The 25,946-nt window shown below is 38.0% G+C and overlaps 2 protein-coding genes across 2 annotated transcripts; one reads left to right on the top strand and one right to left on the bottom strand.

The window, feature by feature from the left end:
• Positions 1 to 6,478: 6,478 nt before the first annotated feature.
• Positions 6,479 to 7,788, bottom strand: wu:fb55g09 (coiled-coil domain-containing glutamate-rich protein 1). Its single transcript, XM_057325839.1, has one exon. The coding sequence runs from the start codon at positions 7,358 to 7,360 to the stop codon at positions 6,752 to 6,754; it is 609 nt and encodes a 202-aa protein (XP_057181822.1). The 5' UTR covers positions 7,361 to 7,788; the 3' UTR covers positions 6,479 to 6,751.
• Positions 7,789 to 9,031: 1,243 nt separating this feature from the next.
• On the top strand, positions 9,032 to 25,495 carry nisch (nischarin). The gene is made up of 21 exons (XM_057325890.1): positions 9,032 to 9,222; positions 9,828 to 9,911; positions 10,034 to 10,216; positions 10,860 to 10,908; positions 11,700 to 11,863; positions 11,952 to 12,047; positions 12,120 to 12,215; positions 12,370 to 12,522; positions 13,156 to 13,224; positions 13,303 to 13,488; positions 13,584 to 13,712; positions 13,953 to 14,066; positions 15,109 to 15,202; positions 16,836 to 16,951; positions 17,464 to 17,513; positions 17,597 to 18,835; positions 18,919 to 19,105; positions 20,684 to 20,834; positions 20,972 to 21,100; positions 23,851 to 24,012; positions 24,202 to 25,495. Exons 1-21 carry the CDS (start codon positions 9,142 to 9,144, stop codon positions 24,816 to 24,818), a joined length of 4,149 nt encoding a protein of 1,382 aa, XP_057181873.1. The 5' UTR covers positions 9,032 to 9,141; the 3' UTR covers positions 24,819 to 25,495.
• Positions 25,496 to 25,946: the final 451 nt, after the last annotated feature.

Below are 25,946 nucleotides of genomic sequence, written 5' to 3' on the forward strand. Positions count from 1 at the left end.
CTATGAAGCGATGTTTTTTCCAGTTTGATCAGTAGATTTGGGACTGTGTGGGATTGATGACAATGGTTTTGATCACTATGCAAAGCAGCACATCCGCAGGTCTGGGCCATATGCTCGTACACAGTGTTCCTCGCTCAAACAGGACGCATGCGGTTTCCGCTTTCGCTGTGATGTCACAGCTGGTGCGTGTAGCCTATGAGGGCAGCTACTGTGACATCACTTCACCAGAACTACCTACCTCAATGCTTTCTGTTGCTAGGGGACTTTTATTTATTTTTTTAACATATTTTATATTAAGACTAGAAAAGCACATATTTTATAGAAAATGTTGTACTAGTCTGATTTTCTGAATGACTTTTGGCATGTGGCTACTCTGGGTGATTTTTACTACCTTTATGAAAATTACCAAGTGTTACCACAATAAGCATACATTATGAGCTTTCTATAGCCATGTGTAGTAAAACTATGGTAATACAACCTCAAAATCAACCCACAAAAACACATTATTGACACTTACAAAAAACATGAAACATAAAACTATTGTAAATTTTATACACTCTTGAGTTGCTTTGAGAATTAAAAATCTTGATTTTGCATTTATGTGTTCTTTAGACCGATGTATTTGGAGCCTTTACAACAGTATTGGTTGCTATATTTTTTAAAGCCCCATTAGAACTACAGAACAGTGAATTTTCTAAAGGTTTTCCAATGTAACCAAAATTTTCTACAGAAGACTTGATTTTTTAGAGTAAATCTGACATTTTGGAAGACCGGCTTTGACTAAACCAAACATTGAAAGCATATGCTGTTTTCATAAGTGAATGGGGGGATGGTCACAGTGATGCCAATGACCATTTCTGGTTCCCCAATAACTTTTTTTTACTTAAAAGTTCTTATGAGATTAACTTCTTTTTTACTTTTCTGAAAGGAAATGTTCTTAGGATGTTAAAAGTTTTATTATGGAACCATTTAGCCAATAATAGATCTCCTATTCATGAAGAACCTTTTTGTATCTGTTTTTTTGCCTCCATTTTGACATCAATAACCCATAATATGATACAGACATCCTTATTAAAATGCATGGTTGTTACAATACGTGTAACGTTAGTTCTATAAGAAAAGTCAAACTTCTCATGGAAAAGTTTAAAGGAACTGTTCGACACAAAGGTAAAAAAACATGTTGTTATGACAGTAGTGTGAGGAACTAAAATGCATGCTGGTATGCAATATTTACTTTTACGTTACATTCCTTTCATAGTGCGAATAACCTCGTGGTTACCTGTTGCTAAAGGCTTTCCTCAAAGGCAGGGTCACGTGACTCGAGCAGAAGACAGCCCCTCCCCCCGGGACACACATGTAAACAGAAGTTTTGTGGTGGTAAGAACCACTTATTAAAAACAACAATGATGCTAGTTTGTTTTGTTTGAAAATCACAGAAACAACTCGCGAGTTGATTCAATAGACAGCAATGAGTCGAAATGGACATCAGAGGGAGATCAAAATATTTTATAACGTTATAAACAACTGCTATATTTGTATAAAGAAAAAGTCACAAGTCTCACAAGCTATAAGAAAACAACGTGTGAGCAATGGCCTTTTAACATTGTCATAATTGAGGCAACATCTACTAACATTCCTTGTTGCGTAATACTTTCACGTGCTTTGTAACGCTTCGCCATATTCAGCTTTTACTCTGAGAAAGCGGCAACGCTCTTAAAAGTCAGTACTTTTCCATACTTTAAGGTCTTTTGAGATTTTTTAGACCCAAACACTCCTCCCTCTGTTCCGCAAATCCCACCCCGATCGCCCCTCCTGACTTTTGTTAGAGCGCTCGTTTGGATCGGCGACCATCACATTCAATGCGGCAGCTCAGATATCATCGAGGTGTTACGTGATTGGTCGACGCTATGGACGCTACTATGATGGCCTGTCATCACCGGCCATTTTAAGGCTTCTCGCTCTCTGATTGGCTGGCTGCGTTCTCGGTATTCGGGTTTGTGAGTGTACGCAGTCTGTTTTTGGACTGAGAAATCAAAATAACGCGCTTCCAACTTCTATATTTGAACAATATTTGGCACAGAAGGATCAAATGGAAACGGGTTGTTTTGAACTGAAGCTAAGATTAGTCAAATTCCAATATGCTTGTTTATACAAGGGCTTTAACATGAATCAAGGGGTGTGTCGCTGCACGGGTGGATCCTGTTGCACTCCAAACAGTCAGGAGAACTTCAAAATGTCTTCAAGCTTCAGTCTTTATTTTTTTTGTTGGTTTATTAACACACATTAATAAGCATGAATAATGTACTAAGGTCTCACATTTACTAAAGTTAAACCATAGTTCTCCTATTAACTGAGATACAAATTGTTTGTTTAAACTGTGGTTTAGCAAAATATTGGTAAATAAACTTGCAAATATTCAATTTTTTCTTTTCAATTGTACAGCTTATTTTTTCATTTTTTTAAAGTCCTTAAACTTTATTTCAAGGTGTGGTGGTGATGTATTGACACATCAATTGCACACTTAATCTTAAAACACATTATTTAAAATAATTATAATAAAAGATTCCCTTCCCAGATGAGTCATTTAAAAAGCATCTTAACTCACACCTAAACTCTTCATGATGTCAGATCCTTTCTTAGAACTAAAAAAAGGAATTTCATTTTACTTTCAGTTTTTTATTCGTTTTAAGCCATATGACAGTGTACAGACCCGGTTCATCTAAAATAATCACTCGTGTGACAAAGAAAAGATGTTTACTAGGGGATACCCAAAGGTCAACCATATTTTCCTATGAAAGAAACACGTTCTGCATTCATGGCAACACAAACACATCAACCCATAGAAACCACACACAGAGATGATTCCTCATCCATTTCTAGCGCACGTTTTGCTGTATGTTGCATGTAGGTGGTACTATATTGTTTAAAGCGTCTCTAAAGGAGAGGAGCTGATATAGAGGAGGCGTTGAACATGGAGCGCTGCCTTAGGGGCTGTTAAGAGATTAAGCATTATCAAGAGGAAGGGAATGAGAGAGAGAGAGAGTCAATTGGGATTGAATGTTCTCATTATCTCGCTGAATTATCCCTCTCACAGCATCTTTAACAGCGGGGGGAGGGTACAGGACCACATTTAATAGCCGCTGTGTCATAGGCATCTCTATAGATTGTGTGACATGTTGCTTTCCTTGATATGCTGGTCAATGCAGCGTTCCAGTCATACTCGACCCTTGTAGTGTATGTGTTGGTGTTTTTATTACCTAGACAATGTTTGTGGGTGTAGTGGACCTGCCTGATGGAGTTGGCTAAGTCGTGTGAACTCATACACACTCATAAACATACAGTTCATGGAAAAAAGCCATACTGAAGCCCCTGCCCTAATCTCGCCCCCTAATCCTCACAGTCACTGGCGCAAAAGCAACTTGAGAATGTACAAATTCATACAAATTAGCCACCTCGTTAAAAAATGTTACGAATTGCTGTGAAATTGTGTTAAGATTGTGGACACGCATAAAAGTTTAATGGATAAAATTAAGTAAAAACACATTTTCTCACATTTGCAAGCCACATTGACAGTATAATATTTGTCGTTTAAATTTTTATTTACCGTTTATTTACGCATTTGATATTCAGTTATTTTTTTAAATAAAATGGCATTAAAGGACAGTTTGTGTATAAATGTAAGTTTTAATTGTATTTCTGCCGAGAAATACTGTAGTTTTTAACGAATGCTTATTGCCAAAATGCTCCTTTATATTTCAAGTATAATTTCAAATGTGAAATTTCATTTTACACAAGGTTTGTAGTGGAAAAGGCTTCTTTAGACCATGAAAAGGTCTTTAATAAGGTTTTATAAGGTTCTTTGTGGAACCAAAAATGGTTTTTCTATGGCTTACCTTAAAGCTTTAAAACGATAATATTTTTAAGAGTTATTTTTTAGGCAATTCAAATAGAGTAAAAATGGTTCTTTTTGCTTTTGGTTGGTGTACAGTATCTATGACACACAAGTTTTCGCAGAGTAAAAACACTCTGCGAGCGCGATGTTGTGACATCACTCTCTATGAGTTGAATACGTGAGTATTGATAACCAGCTCGGCCTGTCAAACGGTTCTGTCAAGCTTATGCACCTGCATGTCATGACATGTGTAAAAGGACAAGATTGTGTACCTCTAACCATGCTAAATTCACAACATGGGTCACAGATTTGTTTCTATGGTGAGAACGGGCCTTTGAGAGGGACCCATCCCCCACAAAAACACACACACACATGGATAGACTCAGGCCCTGAACCGTTGCCTTAAGAGACGCCAGGGCATTTAAAGGTACAGCGCACATTTTTTGTGCATGAAAGAGTGCATGCAAAGTTTTTTTGTTTATGCTGAGTTAAATTACTTTATGAAGATGGTTGTGTTCTTTGTCATGCTTTGTCAGGCAGTACTTTTCATTGCAACAATTTTGCTATGTTCTCTTCATACTTCTGTTTGTAAAATGTTTATTGACGTTTACATTATTCACTTAGCCGGTGCTTTTATGCAAAGCATTTTATAATGTATGTAAAAATTTTGTTCAAAAATACAATGATAAGGAGAACAAGGCATGCACGGATAGCAGGGTTTCATATTATCGAAAGAAACTTTTGTTGACTACAGTTCTAGCCTGTCAGTTAGCAAACGTTATCCTGTTTTTCCCCTCTTGTTACTCTCAGTATCACATGCTGATTATTTTTCTTCAGAATTTGAATCTTCCCCATTTCAGATTTTCAAATCAATCCGAGTTTTGCTTCCCTTTAAAACAGTCTTCTACAATGTCATCTGCAATAAAAGTGTATTTGATGTCTATTTATGACATAATGATATTAGGTAGCTGGAAAATAAGAAGCCGCTGTGTTTACTGATTAACTCATCTGCAGAGTTAAGGCTTCATTATAATTCGTAAGACACCTTAAGATCACATCAAAGAGCAACTTTGTCTAATTTGACACACCAAAGCAGCCAAATCTTGTTCCCAGCGTGTCTTATCTTGAACCTCACAGTCAAAAGTGTACACACCCCTATGACAGGATGAAACGTGGTTGGAAAAAAAAACTTTTGTATGAACATGAACATCAAGTTTAGACAAATATGTTAAATGTTCTTTAATTCATAGGGTGCTTAAGATGAAAGTGTCTTCAAAATAAATAAATGCAATGCAAAGTTAATGCTAAAGTGTTAATAAATGTCACATTTCACTTTAAAATAAGAAATTTAAAGAAAGTCTTGGATCATTTTTTTACTAAGGTTCCATTTAACATAAGTTAACAAAAACAGTACATGATAGATTTCTGATTGAATACAATAGTACTAAAAGTAAATTATGTCAATGTCATCAAATTATGTCATTATGTCATGTCAGCCTCACAGAAACACACTATGCTATCAGGACTCCATTCTTGCAGTCCCATCTTGGAGCTGTTTACTTCTTTTATGGCCAGTTAATGGGCCAGAAACCGAGCTATAGAATTAAACACGTCTCACAAAACACTTGGTTTGTCTTGAAGAAGTTGCACTACAATTATCTGACATGCACTTGGCAAGCTGTGCAGGAAAGGGGCCGTAACGCCGGCCTTTTTTCATTAGAAGGATGTCTCCTCCGCCGAGCCTCGCTCTGTAACGTTCCTGCATTTTTATTGCGTCTTGTGACTAGTGCTTCCTCAAATTACCTCGGCAATACTGATAGCACCTGACTAAAGATGATTTAAGGTCTCATTGTGGGCTTTGAAACGGGAACCCATTAGTGACGCTGGTCATTTGCTTATAAAGGGACTCCCTTTTCACACACACACACCTTGTCTTATGAGTATTGCCATTGTTCCTGTGACTGATCTCAATAGCCCGGCACTGCTACACTAAGCAGGAGATTGTGTGTGTTTGTGTTTAGGGTAGGGAGGGTGCTTCTAAATCTGTTACACAGCATTGCATTTCAGTTACGCTTCTTTGGTTTCCTACATGACCCTGACAAATTTAGATTAGTGTGTCACGTTTATTCTTCATAGTGTAAAATGAACTGGTGTTTGGTGTTCTGTTTTGTTTCAAATGCTGATATACTTAAAAAATGAATGCATGCTTTATAAATGTCTGCCAAATGCATAAATGTAAATGCGACTGTCAACCACGTTCAAATTGTTGATTTTTTTCAGTGCTTCATACATGCAGATCAATATTTCGTGGGTGAAGATGTCAAACTAGATCAAGATTTATTTACAGAACATGATTGAAGAAAAATAAAAATGCTAAAACCTTCTAGAAGAAGAATCTATTCTATTATTGTTCTAAATAATACATTATATATAATATTATCAAACATATTTATACAATTTATATTAATAGAAGGAATTCTTTAATTTAATGTACCCAAAATGTCTTTAGTGTGATTAATGATAATATGCCTACAAATAAAAATTGATCATTAAAAATACAATACATTAATAAAACTATAGACAGTGTGTAGCAAAATGTCGTTTTATTATTAAAAAAAACGTTGACAAATAGTTTGCAGTACAACCCACTGCTATGTTTGTCATGAACGATCAAATGATCTCGAATGTGATTGGCTGGCTCGCATCACTCCTACTTTCTCTCCCCCCTCCCATAACAGACCACGCATAACACATTACAGAATAAACAATCACAGAAAAGCCTCGTCACATTACAACAAATATATTTTGTTCTCAAAACCACCAAAGCGATGATGTAAACACGTTACCTGTGGCAGGTGTCTAAACACATGGTGCCACAGTGCTGACAGTATCACAAAACTCTTTAAAGTCTCTTTGCATGAAATCCTCGCTTTGCATCACGTCGTCTTCGGATGGGAAATACTGCATGCTTTCTTCTTGGTCGAAGTTGAAGAAGGTGAACGTTTGGTTTCTCTGTCGTGCGTAAAACGTGGGTGGCGAGGGCATGTCGGGAATGTCCAGCAGTGCGCCTCGAGCGTTCTCGAGCACGCCCAGGTACGAGTCCATATCCGCGAAGTCCATTTCGCAATCGGAGCCGCTCTCCGTGCCCACCGAGTCCGATTTCATATGCATCATCTGGTATTTCTCATGCATGAGGAACTGGTTGGTGTTCCTGGGCGCCCTCATGCCAGGCGCTCGGTGCGCAGGGCGCAACGACACCAACGCGCAAGGCGCTCTCGCGCGGTTTTTGCGCATTTTTAGACAGTGCGCCCTTCTTCCCTGCTTCCTTCCCGATTTCTGCCATCGGTGCTTACCGTGCCCATTGCCTCTCCTCCAGAGTTTCTCCGTCTCCTTGACGGAATTCCTGTCACCGGACGCCTCCCAATGGCACATCGTGCCCCTTCCGCACATTTTCTTCACGTCGAGCATCAACTCTATGGCGCTCTCACATAATCTGAACGAACACAAAGGCTGTTCGCTTCGGGGGTTTGCTTACTCGTGCCTTGCTACACGATCGCCCCCGCGGTCCTCTACCTTTTTACAATCTTTTCCGATTTTTTCTTTGTCACTGGCTTTGGATGGCACATAGCCTGGCGCAGTGCCCTCTGTATAGGCAGCTTGACGCGCGATTGGCACCGATCTAGGATCAGTCACACCCCTCCTCAGCTTTTCCGTGTCACCAGTGTCTTTTTGCCTATATCTCTAAAGCAAATCTTATCGAAGTATGTAATGAGTGGATAAATGTGGTTGTAGTTTGCTTTACTTTGGTTAAGTGCCAACAAACTACGTCTTCCGTCCTCCGCTGACTAAACGTCTATCTTGAAGTGACAGTTGACATCTGCAGAAATCCGTTTTCGCTGTGGCATAAATAGCGTTGGGTCGCTTCAAACGGCCGTCGAAGGGTTAGGGGTGTTGCATTACTTGTGTTTCTACAATTTCTAAAATATGTGTGAAATATAAACAACAAACATTACTTATATACATAAGTATTTCTAAATCATGTGTAGTTTTCAGCAAATATGTAATTTTATTACACATAAAGCGATTACTTTCTTTCTCAGAAATGTTTGTCCCCCTTTGTCTGGAATGGTCTGATCCCTCCTAAAGCGTTCGCCCAGCTTCTGTTCCCCGATCAGTTGCTGCTGTCCTAATCCCGTTTCTGTCATATATGGACAGAAAGCCCAACAGATGCCAGATCAGCTGTGAAACGTTAACGCGACAAAGAGCGTGTATACGTGATGCATGTGAAAGATGTGGAGACAACAAACTAATGGCTGTTCACTGAACGGCTGGTCCTCGTTTCCGTTTCTTTTGGTCGATGTTTTTCATTTCTAAGTTTAGTTTTATATACATTCACACGCGCATATTATATTAAACCCACAACAGAAGGAAAACTCTTATTTTTGTTTTGTTTCACAAACATGACAAGGATTTTCCCTTAAATAAAATCGACAGTCATGACGTGTGCGAGTTTATTAATTGTATTTTGGAGGAAGAACACTATATAAACGCTTGGATACGAACTAAAGAAGCACACTCGCGCACTGACAGAGAGGGAAAGAAACGCACACACACAGACACACACGTTTCTTTGTGCTGGATTAAAGTTACTTTTGCCATTCGACCAGCCTCGGAAAACCTTTAAATAAAAAAAGGAGCAACGGGCACTTCCCCAAATACCAGTGACGAATTAAACTACCGCCTTTCTGCAATACATCCGCCTCGAGCTTGACGAAGCGTATGAAAGATGGAAGACAGACGGACATGAATAAATAAATACATTAATGTGAATAAATGCATTTACTGCTTGAATGACTATGCCACTCTCTAAACAAAACTCCGCCCTCCACACATACGTCATATGATTGACAGGTCGAGCTGCGCTTTGACAGACAAGCAGCTCCTTTGACGTTTTGTACTGTTTACTTACTATTGTAACACATACATCATACTCGTGGCATCTATTTAAATCGTGACGTTAAACATTTTTCGACATTTTTTGCCATAATCGTCACCATTCGCCTACAGCGCTACATTCATACAGTAGAGGGCGCTAAAGTCTTGCGCACTTGCGAGAACAGCGCGATGCGAGGAACATGAGGAGGCGGAGCTTCACTATCCCCTCAACCACAACAAAGATGGAGGCGCTTAATGACCGCTAGACTGTCCCATTTTCATCGCGGCGCGCTCAAACCGGCGTTGAACAGAATATGGACGCGTCGAGTCTAGTAGAGGAGAGCGCGGAGAAACGCGTTTGCATCGTCGGCTCCGAGCTGGTGGAGAATTACACGGTCAGTTTCATGTGTTTTGTTGGTTTCGTTATTTATTCAATGCACATGCGTTTTTGGTTATAAATATGATGTTAAGATTATATTCTTAGTTGTCATGCATGAAAACATACATTTTGTAATTTGACATTGTATTGCAGTCATGTGTGTTGCATAAGACTGCATGCTTGTTAATCAATAAACGGTCATTTGCACGTGATTTGTAAATCCAAACATCTGTCAACGTTTGAAGGATTTCAGTGTTTATTTATTGAAGAGCAAATGAATAATTGATGACGTTTGCGGTTTACCTGGGTCTTACCTAAGTATACAGTGTCACGTGTAAAATTACTGAAAAACCAGTACAAATTCTAATGGTTTCTATTATAAATACCATTACGAACCATGAAAACCATTACAATATTACCGTATATAGCGGTATAGTTGAATTTAATGGTATTCTGTTGCTTCCCATCTGTCAGATAAGAACCCAACGCATTACCAGTAGAGACCCACAGACACCATTGTAGATTCCCTTAAAACAATACAATTCCCATTATAACCATTAAATCCATTAAAATTGTTTTGGCATTTATGTTCCAACAATATGCATATCTGGCCCTCATCAGGTTTACGTCATTGAAGTGAAGGTTGGAGATCACAGTTGGACCGTCAAACACCGTTACAGCGACTTTCACGATTTGCACGAGAAAGTGAGTCATGTTTCACAATCACAACACGTTCCAAAAGAATCGGTTCGGATCTCTGATATCGACTGTGTGTCTATAGTTCACTGTGAGTGACAGATCAAATTCTTGACTTTTGTCGACCTCAGCTCACCGCGGAGAAGAAGATCGATAAACATCTGCTGCCACCCAAAAAGATCATCGGGAAGAATTCCAAAAGCCTGGTGGAGAAGAGACAGAAAGAGCTGGAGGTTTATCTGCAGACTCTGCTGAACAGATTACCATCCGCAACCCCCAAAGTGCTTTCCACCTTCCTGCATTATCACTTATACGTGAGTGTTTTCAAAGAACAGAAGATCGTGTTAATGCGTTTACAAAACTCTTTCTGTGTCATAAACTGGTCATATGTTACCCGTACTTTGGGCGCATGTGGAAACCCCAAAAATGCATGCATGCCGTTCCTTTATATCCCAAGAAAAAAAAACTGTTGTATTCTGCATTGTTTTGTGTCATCTCAGCCGTAAAAATAGTTTGCTGCGGTGCCTGCTAGTGATGTTTTCTCGCTGACAGTGGTGGTATTGATATTGATCTGAATGGCTTTTGTCTGATAGAGGCATATGACCGGTGCTGTGAACTGAATGAAATGCTATGTTTGTGTTTCTGCCTGGCTTTTGATTCTTTCATCAAAATATTTGAAAGCATAAAGAGTCAGCAGGAGTGTTTTCTGCATTTCCCTGCCGAGATCTTCCAGGAAATGAAGCGGCAGAACGGAGGATTACAGCTCAGCGCTGTTTTCATTTTGTGAACGAGAAACAAAGCCTATAATGTGTGATGGGGAATGATTTTCGTGTTTTTATTAAATAACAGTCACATATTAATGTATTACAGGCAATAGAATATGTTTTGTATTCTCATATTATGAGAAGAGTTATGTTTAATGTTATGTTTTGTTCACACGAACTTCCTTTCTTTCAGGAAGTCAATGGAATTGCTGCTGGCTTGGCGGAAGAGCTGTTTCATAAGGGTTTGTTTTTCCTCATTCCTGATTTATTGCAGAAAGGAAAAAGTAAATTTCTCAGAAATTTGATATAATTTTTTTGTAATTTACTGTCGTTAAAGGATATTTTGAGTGAGGTTTGTGTGAGGAATGTTTACTTTCTCATAAAATAATACAGAAATCTTAATGGTGCTAAAATAAATGTTTACGCACTATATATTCCGTTTTCCATACCTTTAGATGAAATGTTTTTTTGTTGTTGCCGTTTTTGTGTGATTGACCTAAAAATAACATTTAAAAAAAGAATTTTGCTCTTTTTTAGTGTAACGTAATAGGTAACTTTTACTTAAAAAATTACTTTATGAATTTACGCATTAATAGTTAAGTTACTTTTTTATATTGCGAATTACTATTCAGTTGAATTATTATGTATTAACATTGTTAAAGTACGAAAGTTAATTTAAATGTATGTAATTATAGAACTATTCAGATGCCAGAGTTGGCCGGACAGAGCTTTACGTTTCTGCGATGGAAATATAAATAAATCTTTATTTTTTTAAACTGTTTTGCCAAACAAATCCCTACTTTGTCATAACCCCATAAATATGTTTGGCTATGCTAATAACTATACAGTTAAGAAGAAGTCACGTAATTAGTTATTTTTTAATGCATATTGTAACGCATTGATTTTAAAAGTAACATTCAACGATGTAAAATTGTATCAGAAACTTCATTTGGTTCACAATCCCATGTTTACAACCTTAAAACGTTCAGGATATCGTGTGCTCCGGTAAGATAAATAATGTGTCTGTGTTCAGGTGAGCAGCTGTTAGCCGCAGGCGAGGTGTTTCTCCTGAGACCCCTGCAGCTCTACGCCATCACCCAGCAACTAAAACTCGCCAAGCCCACCTGTGCCAACGGAGATGCCAAGGCCGACCTCGGGCACATCCTGGACTTCACCTGCCGCCTCAAATATCTCAAGGTTTGAGTTTTAATGATGTCCCGCGGGACGCACGATATCAGTGACCATGTGGATATTGGAGATGTTTACGTTAATTCTGCAAACTCAGATCCCTGGAATGAAAGGAGCGGTGGGTACGAGTAACATTGAGGAGCAGAGCCTCCCGTTCGACCTGTCCATCTTTAAAGCGCTGCTGCAGATAGAAGTGAGTACATCACGTCCGTATTCAGCGTGAATTTGAGAAACTGGTAGATGATTGACATCTGTCTGTCTTTAGATCAGCGATTGTGACGCTGGACAGATCAAAGGTCTGCCTTCCCTGAGACCCACGCTGGCCACGCTCAGCATTCACCGGTCAACCAACAGCATGAAGGTATGTTAGATCACTTTGTTCCCTGTCATTATTGTGTTTTTAAGCAGAACATTTAGAAAGACAGCATTTTATAAACAACAATTTTAAGAATAACAAACACTTGACACTGGAGATTGATTGAATAACTTGATTAGTTGTTGTCCATCTTCAACAGGAAATCGTAGTTCCCGAGGCGACGGAGTTTGCGCAGTGGGAGCCGGAGGGTGTTGATACGGATTGTCCCGTGACGGCGATTATTCCCAAATGGAAGATGCTCACCACTCTCGACATGAGCCGAAACTTTATTTGCTGCACCGACGAATCAGTGGTGAGTTACAGATTCTGTGTTTAAGACGTTCACACCAATAACTATATTAGCATGCACGCTAACGTAAAATTGTGTTTATTCTAAGCATATGTGCAAACCCTTTAAAGGGATACTTCACCCAAAAATGAAAATTCTGTCATCACCTTCGAGTTGTTCCAAATCTGTATACATTTATTTGTTCTGATGAACACAGAGAAAGATATTTGGAAGAATGCTTGTGACCAGACAGATCTTGCCTCCCATAGTAGGAAAAATTACTTTTTTTTAGTTCTGTTGAACACAAAAGAAGATATTTTGAAGAATGTAGGACAGCAAACAGTTCTGGGCCACTTTTTACTACCGTCGTCATTTTTTTCCCACAAAAAAATAAGCATTCTTCCAAATATCTTTCTCGTTGTTCATCAGAACAAAGAAATGTATACAGATTTGGAACAACTCGATTACACAATTATTAAATTATTACTTATTAAATGTTAACTATTCTTTAACAAAATAAAAAATGTTATTGAAAATGGGTAAGATTTTAAAACGTTATAGTTAACATTAAAGTTATTGAACAAAATACCTTATGTGTAAAATATCATAAATACAGATCATCTTTGATTCTTAATCTCAACCTTTTTTTGTCTATAGAAACTGATCCCTGCTGTTGAATTCCTTGATCTCAGCCACAATGAGTTAACTTCTGTGGAAAACCTTCAGGTAAACCTTCAAACATTTTTACATCGCAACTGTTTCTATAGAAATACATTTGAATGTTTTTCCATTGTTTCTATGCAGCATTTATACAACTTGGTTCATCTGAATTTGTCCTTCAACAAACTCACAGTCCTGGAGGGCGTCCACACTAAACTCGGTAACATCAAGACTCTCATTCTGGCCGGGAATCAGATGGAAACCCTCTCTGGACTCAGCAAACTTTACTCTTTAGTTAACTTGGATTTAAGCAGCAACAAATTAGGCCAGGTGGTTTATTTTTTGCACTAATAATCGTTTTAAAGAATAACTTGTTCAGTATAGATTCAATAAAGTCATTCTTGCTGTTATTTTGATTTTCTCAGCTGGATGAAATGAAACACATCAGCGCTCTTCCCTGTCTGGAAAAACTGGCTTTGGCCAATAACCCCATGTGTATCATCCCAGACTACAGAACTAAAGTTCTAGCTCAGTTCTGCGACCGGGCCTCGGAGGTATCAGACTCTTCATTAAACATTTGTAGCCCTTGGTCGATCTATCATTTTTACAGCCATTTAAATATCCTGGGATTGGCTGAAACGCCATCGTCTGATTTATTTGTTGCGAACCTAAACGTATAATAAAACATGGTCTCGTCCAAGAAAAAACGCACAACAGATGTTTAGGGTTTGTTGCGTTATTACGCAAAACTGAATGTGATTTTCACGAGCTTTCTTTTTGTCCTGGGTTTGCAGGTGTGTTTGGACGGCACGGCCACCACGGAGAAAGAGTTTGATACTGTTGAGGTCCTGAAAGCCATTCAGAAAGCCAAAGAAGCCAAAGGCCGCATGGCAAACAACGAGAAAAAGGTATTTTCAAGATTTTTACATTACAGATTTCACTTTAGTCTTTACATTCCAACTTGGCTAAAGAAGTTGTTATTCCGTTTTGTAAGGGTAAACCAAACATCCCAAAATGTTAAAGACATTAAAAACATATGGGCAACCTACCTTAGATGGCACATTTTTTTATAACATCTAAGGATTCGAGGTGGGTTCGAGTTTTGGAGCCACAGAAAGTCTTTCATAGTTTATTTCTGTAATCCATATACTTAAATTAAATCTTTGTTGGAGGCTTTAACTGAGTAGAAAAATACACAGAGGTGATTTGACATGGTTGTAATTTATAAATAAATGAGCAGCCAGATTAAAAAAAACGTAGTGTATAGCGACATCTGCTGGCCAGAACCTGCAAGTGACTCCATCACCTAAACTAAACAAAACTGCATTCATTGGACATGAAATGAATGTGATATTTAATATATTTCAAAATAATAATATATTAAAAGTTGACTCGTGTTTATTATTATAATCCATAAGACATTTAGAAAACAGATTTATTTTTGATTCCTAGCATAGCTCCAAAACGTCACAGATTGTGTCGTTTGTCGAGTAGAAAGTCCCTTTTTTTATTGTGGACCGTAAAAAAGATGAAAAAAATCTTAGAAGCCAGAATATTATAGCGCGTTTATTATAGGCATTGAGAATAGTTCAGCAAACACCTAGAATGCCTGAGCAAACCACATAGCAACCCACTGACATTTACCAGAATATTGAATACATCTGTCATTAAAATAATTAAAAAGCTTTGTTTTCTTTGAGGTGTCAATGATGAATGCAAGCATGAATCGTGCACAAAAATAACATCAACATTTATTCTTGAATAAAATATCGTATTTAACTATTTTTCAAAGCTTTTCCACATTTCTTTGTGTTAAATCTAGCGTATCTGTAATGAAGGTATTTTTAGACCACTTCCGAATATCCCTCCCGCATAATTCCCATCCCCATTAGTTGAATTCCCACCGGCTTGTGCTGTCCCTAAGAGGAGCCCTGATGTTATTGTTGTCAGGTGAGTGACGTCCCGGGGCCGGCCGCGGGTGGGCCGCAGTCGTCGTCCTCCTCCGCCTCTCCCTCTCTGTCGCGCTCCACCTGCTCCAGTCAAGGTAATCAAGTATGTATCGCGCCGCTGGGACGAGGGGGCCGGGCTCAGATCAATAGAATTAAAGGGGAAGTGTGTAATTTGTATCAGTTGTGGCACTTTTATAAACATATAAAACACTCCTCCCATCTGTCATTGGTCAGAGGAGCAGAAAGTTCAGCCCTCAAACTCACGCCATTGGTTGAGCTGATGCTCGTGATGTGTATGGTCCTATAAATGGGATTTGCATATCGAGCAGGAATGGGAGAATGTATTTAAACGGACAGCTCATCAAAAATAGTTTGTAATAGATTGTTTATCAAGATAGTTCTCTCATGTCGTGACTTGTGTCTTATAACCGAAGACTGACAGTCTCGGTCACTATTCCCTTATAGTGCATCTGTATTCATGCAATGAAAGTGAATGGTGACCGAGACTGTCAGTCCCTGATGTTCTGCGCAACATCTGCTTTTCTGTTCCATGAAAGAAAAATAAGGTCATACTGGTTTAAAACAACACGAGGGTAAATCAATTGTAGTAGTATTATGGTTTATGAGTGAAATGTTTGAGATCTATAAATTAAACACATCACCTTTAAACCCGAAAACATAGTTCATTTTTACGCCATGGCAATTTGACTGACTGGTGAACATCAAATTGGATTCATTTTTGCTTTTTGTTGTGTTTCTTTGAGAGGGCTTGGAGTCTTAACTCCTTAGTTTCCACATCCCATTAACATAAGTTTTCTTTAACGTTTAATGATTGTAAAGAAATAATCGGAAACTTTTGGTTTCCTCTTCATTGATCTCTAGGGTCATTTATTACTTATTTATTGCTGGTTTAATGAAGTTTGGGACTCTTCATACATTCACAATTCAATCCGAATTTCCTCACTGATATTTCTCTTTTTTTTCTGAAAGTATATAAAGTGCGTTCATTTGTCTCAGCGGTTGCTGTAATTTAGTTTGGGTCTGAATTATTAGTCATTTGATCTCCATCTTTTCCTCATGGGTGTTGGTAACTAAGCAACAGCCTCTGGGTGCTTTTGATAGACTTTCCATTTTTGCAAACTACATGTAAATGTGAAGAGTCACATGCTCCTGTAAATGTTATTAAAAGTTCTCAAGTTTTCACAGAGAATGATTAAACTCGCACATAAGTTGGCCTTATGATAAAATGTGGATATTTTACTGTAAAGGCCGTTCACACCAAGAACAATAACTAATGATAACTATATTAGCATCCACACCAACAAACAATGTTTAAATTCACATGGATTTTGATTCACTGTCAATGATTTATAGATTTTTTAAAAATGTTATCTTTGAAGTTTTAGTTATCGTTCTTTGTGTGAATGGCCCTTAACTAGACTATTTTTAATAAAGCATTTGCATGTCTTTAGCTTTCGCAACATTTTATCTGTATTTCTGACTAAAACATGGTCAATATAAACTGAATGTATTTTTTTACATACTTTTGTACATACCATGATCCTTTTTTACATATTAATTTACATACAGTGTAAAAGTTAGTGCGGCATGTGTTGAAATGACTTGTTTTATGTCAAATATTGACCATGTATTGGTCTCGAATTGATGTGTAGTTTAGCGACTGGTTATTTTGAATGAATTATCTCTTGTTTTTCGTGTTCTTTTCAGAAGTAACTTGTAAAGAGAAAGCGTTTTTTACCAAAGAGATATTAACTCCTGTGGATTCTACAATTACCCAGAGATGCTATGATGTTTATAATAAAACCTGTGATGTCATCCCGCAGGTTGGTTTGTATTTTATTATTTTAACAGGATTAATACGGTACAGATACTCACAAAATATAGGAATGGCTGTAATTTCCTGTAATTCAAGAATTATTCTTTTAATTTTCCCGGTTAGCGGCAAATAATACATTGTCAATTTAATATATTATGCAATGTTAGCAAAATGTTCATTTTATACCTTTAATACTAAGATTAAAAAAGATATATTTATAGAGATGGATATTTTAAGGACTCGTTTACTCGAGTCCTTTCAAATCTGTATACATTTCTTTGTTCTTATGAACACAAAAGAAGATATTTTGAAGAATGTGGGAGACAATTCTGGGGCACCATTGACCTCCATAGTAAGTATCGTTTCTTACGGTAGTCAATAGTGCCCCAGAACTGTTTGGTTAACAAATATTCTTCCAATTATCCTTGTGCTCAATAAACAACAAAATTTATACTGGTTTGGAACAACTTGATGGTGTACCATTAGAAATTCATAGTACGTTTAAAAAACGTTTTGCAGGTAAAAACTGATTCCTGTTTGTCCTCAGACGTCCCTTGTGAGAGTGTCAGGTTAGTTTTTATGCACTTATCACGATAAAAGTATTAATCCGTTGGTGTATGAAATGTAAATTAAAATAAGTTCAATTCTTCAGTCCCTGTTGCTTTGAGGAGATCTGGCAACCCTGGACCACAAGTCTTTCCAATCTCCTCCTGCCTCCTTCATTACTCCTCTACAACACCACCAACCAAGAGTTCACCGGCAAACTTTCTGCTCTCATCCGTTCTTCTAACAAAGAAAAGTCAACCCCGAAACCACACAGCACCACTTCTTTAGATGACACAGACCAGGACTGTCTTCACTCGGGAGATGGATACTTTGAAATGAGTTTGGATGATAGTGAAGAAATCATGGGCTGTTCCTCATCATCAACCGTTCAGGATGATGCTAAGGACTCGGACGATGTAAATATGGTGGTTTGGTGTTTTTGCGTCAGCGTTGGAGAAGGTTTGAGTCAGCGGCCATCTTGTTTGGTGGCGACGGACAGCTCGCTTGTGCTTTTCAGTGCACGGATACAGTTAGAAGAACCAGCGAGCACCTCGGAGGAGCTTGTGAAGCACCTTGAGAAAGACTTTGTCGTGTCGTACGCTGACGTCGAGACCTTTCGGTTTGACGTTCCAGATGTTTGCGTCTCCTTAAAGGTGAAGTCCAGCAATACGCGATGGTGGTTCTTTTCAGACGCCCAGAGTCTGAAGGAACTTCACTCTTGCGTTGGTCCTCACGTGAACCAAACTAACGTTACCTCTAATGCTCAACAGTTCATCCGACAGTTTCTCAACTCGTGGGATTTTGAGGAAAACGAGGCGAATGTTAAAGGCGGACACTTGATCCATTTCTTCAACCCAGATTCCATGTCTACCTCCATTAACAACCCACGAATCCCCTCTGATGTTTTATCTCAAATCGGCCTGTTTGAAAGCGATAAAGACCCAACCTCCAATCCCATGATCCTCTTCCTGACCTCTCGCCACCTCTGTGTTCTCAAAGTCGACTTCGTCGCCCTGGCGGGTCAGGACCCCTCGGAGGCGAACGTGGTGCGTGGCTGCTCCAAAATAACCAGGATCCCGCTTTCCTTCACGCTCCTCGAGCCCAAGCAGGGTTGCTCGTGTAGGGGCATCTCAACTTCTCACGGTTTCCACGGCGAGCATGTCGTAGAGTTGATGGCGGGTCACAAACACCTGACTGTCGTTTTCGCCCTGTCCCAAGACAAACCCGCCTTACTCCAAGAGTTCACCCGGCTGCGTGGAAACCTGAGAGAAATTAAGACCATCGCCCTACTGCGCAACAGTCGTCTCGAGCACTCGACAACAACCCAAAGAAATCCAAACACCAGGTAAGAAAAATTCTAGATTGGGAAGATGACGTTTTAAAAGTCGAACAAATAAAACTGTTATATTTTGTCGTTCTGAATCGCAGCGTTACTCGTGAAGCGTCACAGCCTCGTCTGTCCCTGTCTCTGCTGTATCCCGCCGAATCCCTCATTCAACAACTGATCGAAGATAACCAGTGTCCCTCACACCTCACGCTCTCCTCTTCATTACGTTTCATCTCGTCTCTGAATGGAGAGACGCTCGTACACTTCTTTCATGCCAACATCGCAGAGGTGAGTCATTTTTCTCTTTGGTGGATGGTTATGTTGTACAGTCAGATATTTTATTTTATAAAGTTTCTCTAGTTATTTTTTTATATATTTTATATATATTTATATTTTTAGTTATATTTTTAATCTTTTTCTTTAGTTTTCATATTGATTTTATTTCCATTTTTAGCAATGTAATGTGTTTTTGTGATTGTATTGTATATTTAATAGGGCTGTCAAACGATTAATCGCGATTAATCGCATCCAGAATAAAAGTTTGTGTTTACATCATGTATGTCTGTGTACAGTGCATATTCATTTTGTATTTATAAACACAAAACATACACATACTTGTCTATATATTTAGGAAATATTTAAATGAATAAATTTATATTTACCAATAATTTAAATTCTAAATAAACGTTTATTGTTATATTTTATATTTTTCTAAAATAAATGCATTTATGTGTATGTGTTCATAAATAAAAAATTAATTAGCACAGTAGACCGACATAAATTACGTAAACACAAACGTTTATTCTGGATGCGATTAATCGTTTGACAGCCCTAATATTTAATTTATATTTATAGCACTATCCATTAATATCCATTAACTAATACATTTTAATTTCTTCATTTTATGTAGTAGTTTTTCATTTATTTCCAGTTAATAATTTTTCTCACTTATTCCAGTTTATTGCTAAGGTAATGTTTCTTATTTTTGTTTAGTATAAGTTGAATAATATTTCGATAATTTTAATCATATAAATATTATAAAAAATAATGAAAAAATAAGTTATTTTAATATATAATATATTATTTTTATACTATCTATAATATTAAATGGATCGAAATAATAAAACAACAATATTACTTATATTATGTAATATTTATATTATTAACATTATTTAAATAAGTAATATAAATTATTTTAATATATCGTATTTCAATCATTTTAATAATATACGTTAACATTGCACATTTTATTTTATATATAAAAATAAATAATTGACTTGTATCATTTTTTAAATACTTATTTATAGTAATTAAATACATTTTAAATAAGATAATATATTACAAATAATGATTAGACCTATATTTTATTTGATTAAATAACATAAGTATTTTATAGTTTTAGTTATAGTTGGTGATAATACCTAGTTATGTTTCTTCTCACATAAGCAGAAGTTCTCCGGTAGTTTCGTTGTTTCAATCCCATTGTTATCCAGTTGACCCTCCTCTTCCCCGTCTGTGAGCACTCTCTTGGGTCCGACTGTTTGTTTACTTTGACTCGGTTATGTTTTGGGAGCTGCTTTGTTTAAAAAAGGGAAATTGTCCAAACTGTTTTCCGCTCATTAACAAGTATTTCTCAGGCCTTCTGTAATCAGTATCTTGTTTTAACAGGATATCCCAGAGAGCGTTCATCCAGGAAACTAACGCACCCAACCAAGACATGATCAGTGACATTTGCGAGTCATGTACATGTATTCAATGTGTTGAAAGACTTTTATTGTTTATTTCCAAACACTTTGAATGAATGCTTGACTGTGATTGGCTAAGACTCGTATGAGACTGACTGAAGGCTGGTTCTCATGCGTGCAGGTGGAGAACGAGGAGCTGAAGATGATTCTGTGGACCTCAGTGCTCTTATACAGATCTCCAGATGTGGAGATAACCGCCTGTGTCCTGCTGTCCACCAGAGCCGTCTATCTCATCCTGGACGATTCGGCAGCAATGCTCACCAACCATTCCAGTAAGCAACATCTGCTCGGGGAATGTTTCCCTGGGCTCCTTTTCTCATCAGTTTGACACGTGTGCTGGATTTTGTCACCTGTTTGTCCTCATATATTTGAGGGTATTCAAACTGATGGGGCTTGTTTGATCTTGCAGTGATGTGGACCTGGCAACCGTCTGAGCAGAAAGATTCTGACATCCTCATCTCCTACGGCTTCACTCTCAATCTGAAGGACCTTCAGAGCGTCAACGTGGGCCTGTTTGATCAGTATTTCAGAATCGTGGGTGAGTTTGTCATGACCCAGCTGAAATAAACGATAAAGCAGATGAATGTCTGATGACGTGAGAATGAAACTGAATGACGTTTTCATAGTAAAGCTTTAAAAAGTATGAAAAAACATCGTTCAGTTAGCAGAAGAAAGCTGCTATTGATGATGTCTAATGCATTTCTCATTGCTTCTTATCTCTGGAGAATTCCGTCCTTTGGGAGGGTGCCAGCATTTTTCGCATTTTTCGTGATGCATCCGTGGCAGGCAAATGCGAGGGTTGTTTTGTGTGTGTTTAGTTTTAGTAGTAAATCCCAAAACAAAACTTTGTTTAGAAGTTATGTAGATACACATCCCAGATAGCACATGCACGTCTGTGAGATGTCTGCTAAAGATCTAGAGATCTTATTCTTAAAGCTCCTAATTTAGCTTAAAACGTCTACGTAGGAGTCTTATCTTAAGAGTTATTCAGGACCAATCTGAGAGCAACTCTGAGCAAGGAAAGCACAAAAACTTTTATCTTAGTGAGGAGGCAGGGATGACCCTGTTGCTATGTATGACACAGTCTTTTGAAGACTGTGATTGGTTGGTTGGACAATAAGGAAAAAAAAAAAAATTAAAAAAAAGAAAAAAAAAAAAAACATAAAATAAAAATAAAAGAAAAAATTTTTCTGTTTTACCGTACTTGCACACGTACACACGCACTATAAATACTAGGATTGGGCCAATAGATGATGACATCGTCCATCGCCAATCGTCCGCGTCAGCGTACAGCACATTCCCAAGACAAATGTTGACAGCCACGGTATGACATTCTGCGCATGTGTCAAGCTCGTCCATTCATGCTTATCCGCAGTCGAGTATGATTTGGAAGCTGCGCGGACGTAGAAAGTGAATGCAAACAGTGAATCGCAGTAATGCGCTCACGTTGTGTGTAAACTTGTCAATGATGACCTGAACTGTGCGTGTGACCCACGCAGTTGACTTATCACACACACACAGCCTACACTGGTGGGCTCACGATCTACTCGTCTTTCCACATGAAATAACAACTGGAAGAAATTCCAAATTTGCAGGTCGTACATGTGCGAGTAATGTGTTTTGGTCGCAGTCTGGAGCACCGATATAATTGTTTTTAATGTTTTGGCAGATGGCCATGTAGCAAACTGATATAGTACCTCAACCCCCGCCTCGCTCCGCCCCCGATGTCATCGTCCATCGCGATGTTTCACTGTAGGCATCGTCCGATGCCAATTTGGTAGACATCGCCCAACCCTAATAAATACAGATTGTTTGTGTGATCATTTTGCTTAGAGAAGGTTATGACGGACCCAAATCTCTGCTGCATCATTGCATTTTTACAGTTGCCGAATGTGTTAAGGTCTTTGCACATACAGTCCGATATTTTCGTATGACTTTTTTCGTATTTGCCTCTGGTTTGTACGGTGTCTCTGAATTGTTATAAAAGGAAATTTCGGACGCAAATTTCGGACTAAATGTGCAATGGGCTTTAATGTAGTGATTACTTTCTGGCGCTATGGCATTTCTGCGCTGTCTTGGATGTTAGCGTGTCTCTTATAAGATCGGTCACAAACATGAACCCTACACAATCTAATGTGTTGTGTCTTATTAACTCACTGTCTTTAATTCAATTTTATTAAATTTGTATAGCGCTTTTACAATTTGCATGGCATCAAAGCAGATATACAAGAAAACCAAGAAAAACTGAAGTTGAACACACACAAAAACTATAAAAATAAAAAATCAGATAAACCTTAAAAGTAATATGGAAATTGTCATGCATTGCAAAACACTTTTTTTTCGTGTTTCGTCCACTTTCTCTGCTGCTAAAGAAACTCGTAAGGCCCGATTCACATTTCGTGTATTTTCCGCGTCGAAATAGGCGCGTCGGCACCGCATCGAGATGGAAATAGTTCAACTTTTCGGAGTGCCGCGCACGCACCGCGGGTCATTTGGAGAGAGAAAGCAGCACGGCTCTCGTTTTCCGTGCGGTTTTAGATGCGAAATGTGAATCAGGCCTAAGCCTCTTAAAAGTCCTCCTTGCTACTCCTAATAGTTTTGAACCTTAAGAGCTCTTTTAAGGGTTAAGATGGTTAATGAATTCATTTTTTTCTTTACCAGGATCTTTTCTTTCATTTTAAGAGGAAACGCCCACATTTCTACGAATTTTCTTAGAATTTTGTCACTAGGAGCAACTCTTTGCGCTAAGATTTTTCATGAATACGGGCCCAACATCTGCTGTATATAAACATCTGAGAAACGTCTTCGAAAAAGCAGTTTTACATACATTTTAAATGATAAACATCTTACAGACATCTTCTAGACGTCTATATGACATCTGACAGGAGACGTTTTGCAGAACATGCATATTGCAGATGTAAATAAAACATCAAATAGACGTTTTCCAGATGTACGTGTGCTATCAGGGAGATAATTCTGTGAGTACACTGATAGCACACATACATCCGGCATCTGCAAGATGTATTTTGATTGTTCGCTCGTCTCCTGTCCAGAAGATGTCTGTAAGATGTTTATGATTTAGAATGCATGTGAAACGTTTCTTTTCTAAGACGTTTATCAGATGTTTTCCAGATCTCTAGATCTTTAGCAGACGTCTTACAGACGTACTATGTAAACTATGTTAACAGCTCAATCTTTATCACATCTGGTACATTTGTGTACCAGTGTAAAAACAAGCTAAACAAAATGAATCGAACTAAAGTTGAGTGTATTTTTCTCTCTCCAAAGGGCCGTCCGGCGATCGCATCATCACCTGTCTGACCCGTGACAGTTACAGTACACACCGGTTCCTCCAGCAGGTGATGACCGTTCTGTCTCTGCTGGAGAAGGTTCCCTCACCTGAGCCGTCTGAGATGGACTTCTACTCGCAGTTCGGAAACAAAAGCACAGGTGTCACAAATCGCGATCTTTTATAGTCTATATCCGAGTATTTATAAGGATAGTTTATCAAAAAAAGGAAAATTCTGTCATCGTTTATTCAGCCTCATGTGGTTCAAAACCTGTGTGTGATTCTTTCTTCTGTTGAACACAAAAGAAGATTTTTTCAGAAGTTTTCATTTTGATTTTCTCTTGAATCAGGTAAAATGGAAAACTACGAACTGGTCCACTCCAGCAAAGTCAAGTTTGTGTACCCCAGCGAAGAAGAGATCGGAGACCTGACCTTCATCGTGGCCGAAAGGAAGAGCCCTCAACCTCAATCCCACTCCTTCAACATCCTTCTCTACGTCCTGGTGTTCCAGGTCCACGTCATCCCGGGCCAAACCGCCCAGAGCCTCCTCCAGCCCAAGACCCTCATCCTCACCAGCACGGACGTCTTCCTGCTGGACGAAGATCACATTAGCTATCCCCTACCCGAATTCGCAAAAGAGCCCCCGCAGAGAGACAAGTACCGCCTCACAGACGCACGGCGGATTCGCGATCTGGACCGCGTGCTGATGGGATACCAGACTTACCCGCAAGCCCTCACGCTGGTGTTCGATGACGTTCCTGGGCCTGATCTTCTGTGTCACCTGACCATGGATCATTTTGCGGAGAGCGAAGGGAGGGGGGACAGAACGCAGGGGGGTGCTGAGGGCGAGGTGCAGTGGTGCATATTCGTGCCGGGGGCTGACAGCAGGGAACGGCTGATTTCTCTTTTGGCTCGCCAGTGGGAGGCACTGTGCAGTCGAGAGCTGCCGGTGGAGCTCACGGGCTGAGACATAAAAAACTCACTTCCGTATAACAGTGGTCATTAAAAACGGACGATTATTTACCCAATGCGGTGAAGATTTCGCTTTCATAAACTTTTTTTATAGATTTGACACAATGCATCCTGGGAAACTAAGTGTTGTAGAGTCCACACGAGTTTAATATATATACAGAATTTTTTATGATATTTTTCCTCATACTTCAGACTTTGCTTTTCGCTGCTTTTCATTTATTTATCTGCTGCTTTGTACAATCCAACATTCATCATGAAATGAAATGTTATACAGTTTCGTGCAACAGTGTTATATTTTAATTTGACATAAACGCGTGCGTTCGTCAAACGCAGCGAAGTGTTTTAATGACGGATAATATATATGTAAGTCGTTTTTATACATAAATGCTGTTTTATTAATTAGTTAACTATTTTATTGTATTTTAGAAAGTGTTCAGTGAGTCAGTGGATTTATTTTCTGATTCGTAACGGGAAACCACAGAGCACGTGTTTACAGAATGCGTTCAGATCAATGGGGGAATTCATATTTAACGTGCACTTTGAATTTTTAAGAAAATAAATGACGGTAAATTGAAATAATTTTGTTAATGTTGTTTATATGTATTATTCTTTCTTTTAAAAAAACAGCATTATTTCTGTTGCAATATAAAAAAATAAAACAAACAACCTTTTTAATATACAAATACATGTATATATAAAACAATGTAATAAGTTATATAAAACAATTACATAAAATACGTAAATATTAAAAATAATATAATAATTGTTATAATAATTTTATTTTAAATTATAAACAACTAATTTTTCAGTATAAAATATAAAATAAAAATATGTATTATATGCAAATATATAAAATAAGTTAATTTATATAAAACAATTACACCAAATACTTGTATATAAAAAATATTTAACATTATAATAATATTCTTTCTTTTAAAAAAATACAGCATTATATCTGTTGCAATATAACAAAATGTATGATGTACTGTATAAAATAATGCAATCACTTACATAAAACAATGAAATAAAATGCGTAATTACAAAAAATAATGTAATAACAATTGTTATTATAATTTTATTTTAATTTATAAACAACAAATTTTGCAGTACAAAAAATAACATA

Source organism: Triplophysa rosa, linkage group LG25, assembly GCF_024868665.1.
Source record: "Triplophysa rosa linkage group LG25, Trosa_1v2, whole genome shotgun sequence".
Lineage (NCBI taxonomy): Eukaryota > Metazoa > Chordata > Actinopteri > Cypriniformes > Nemacheilidae > Triplophysa > Triplophysa rosa.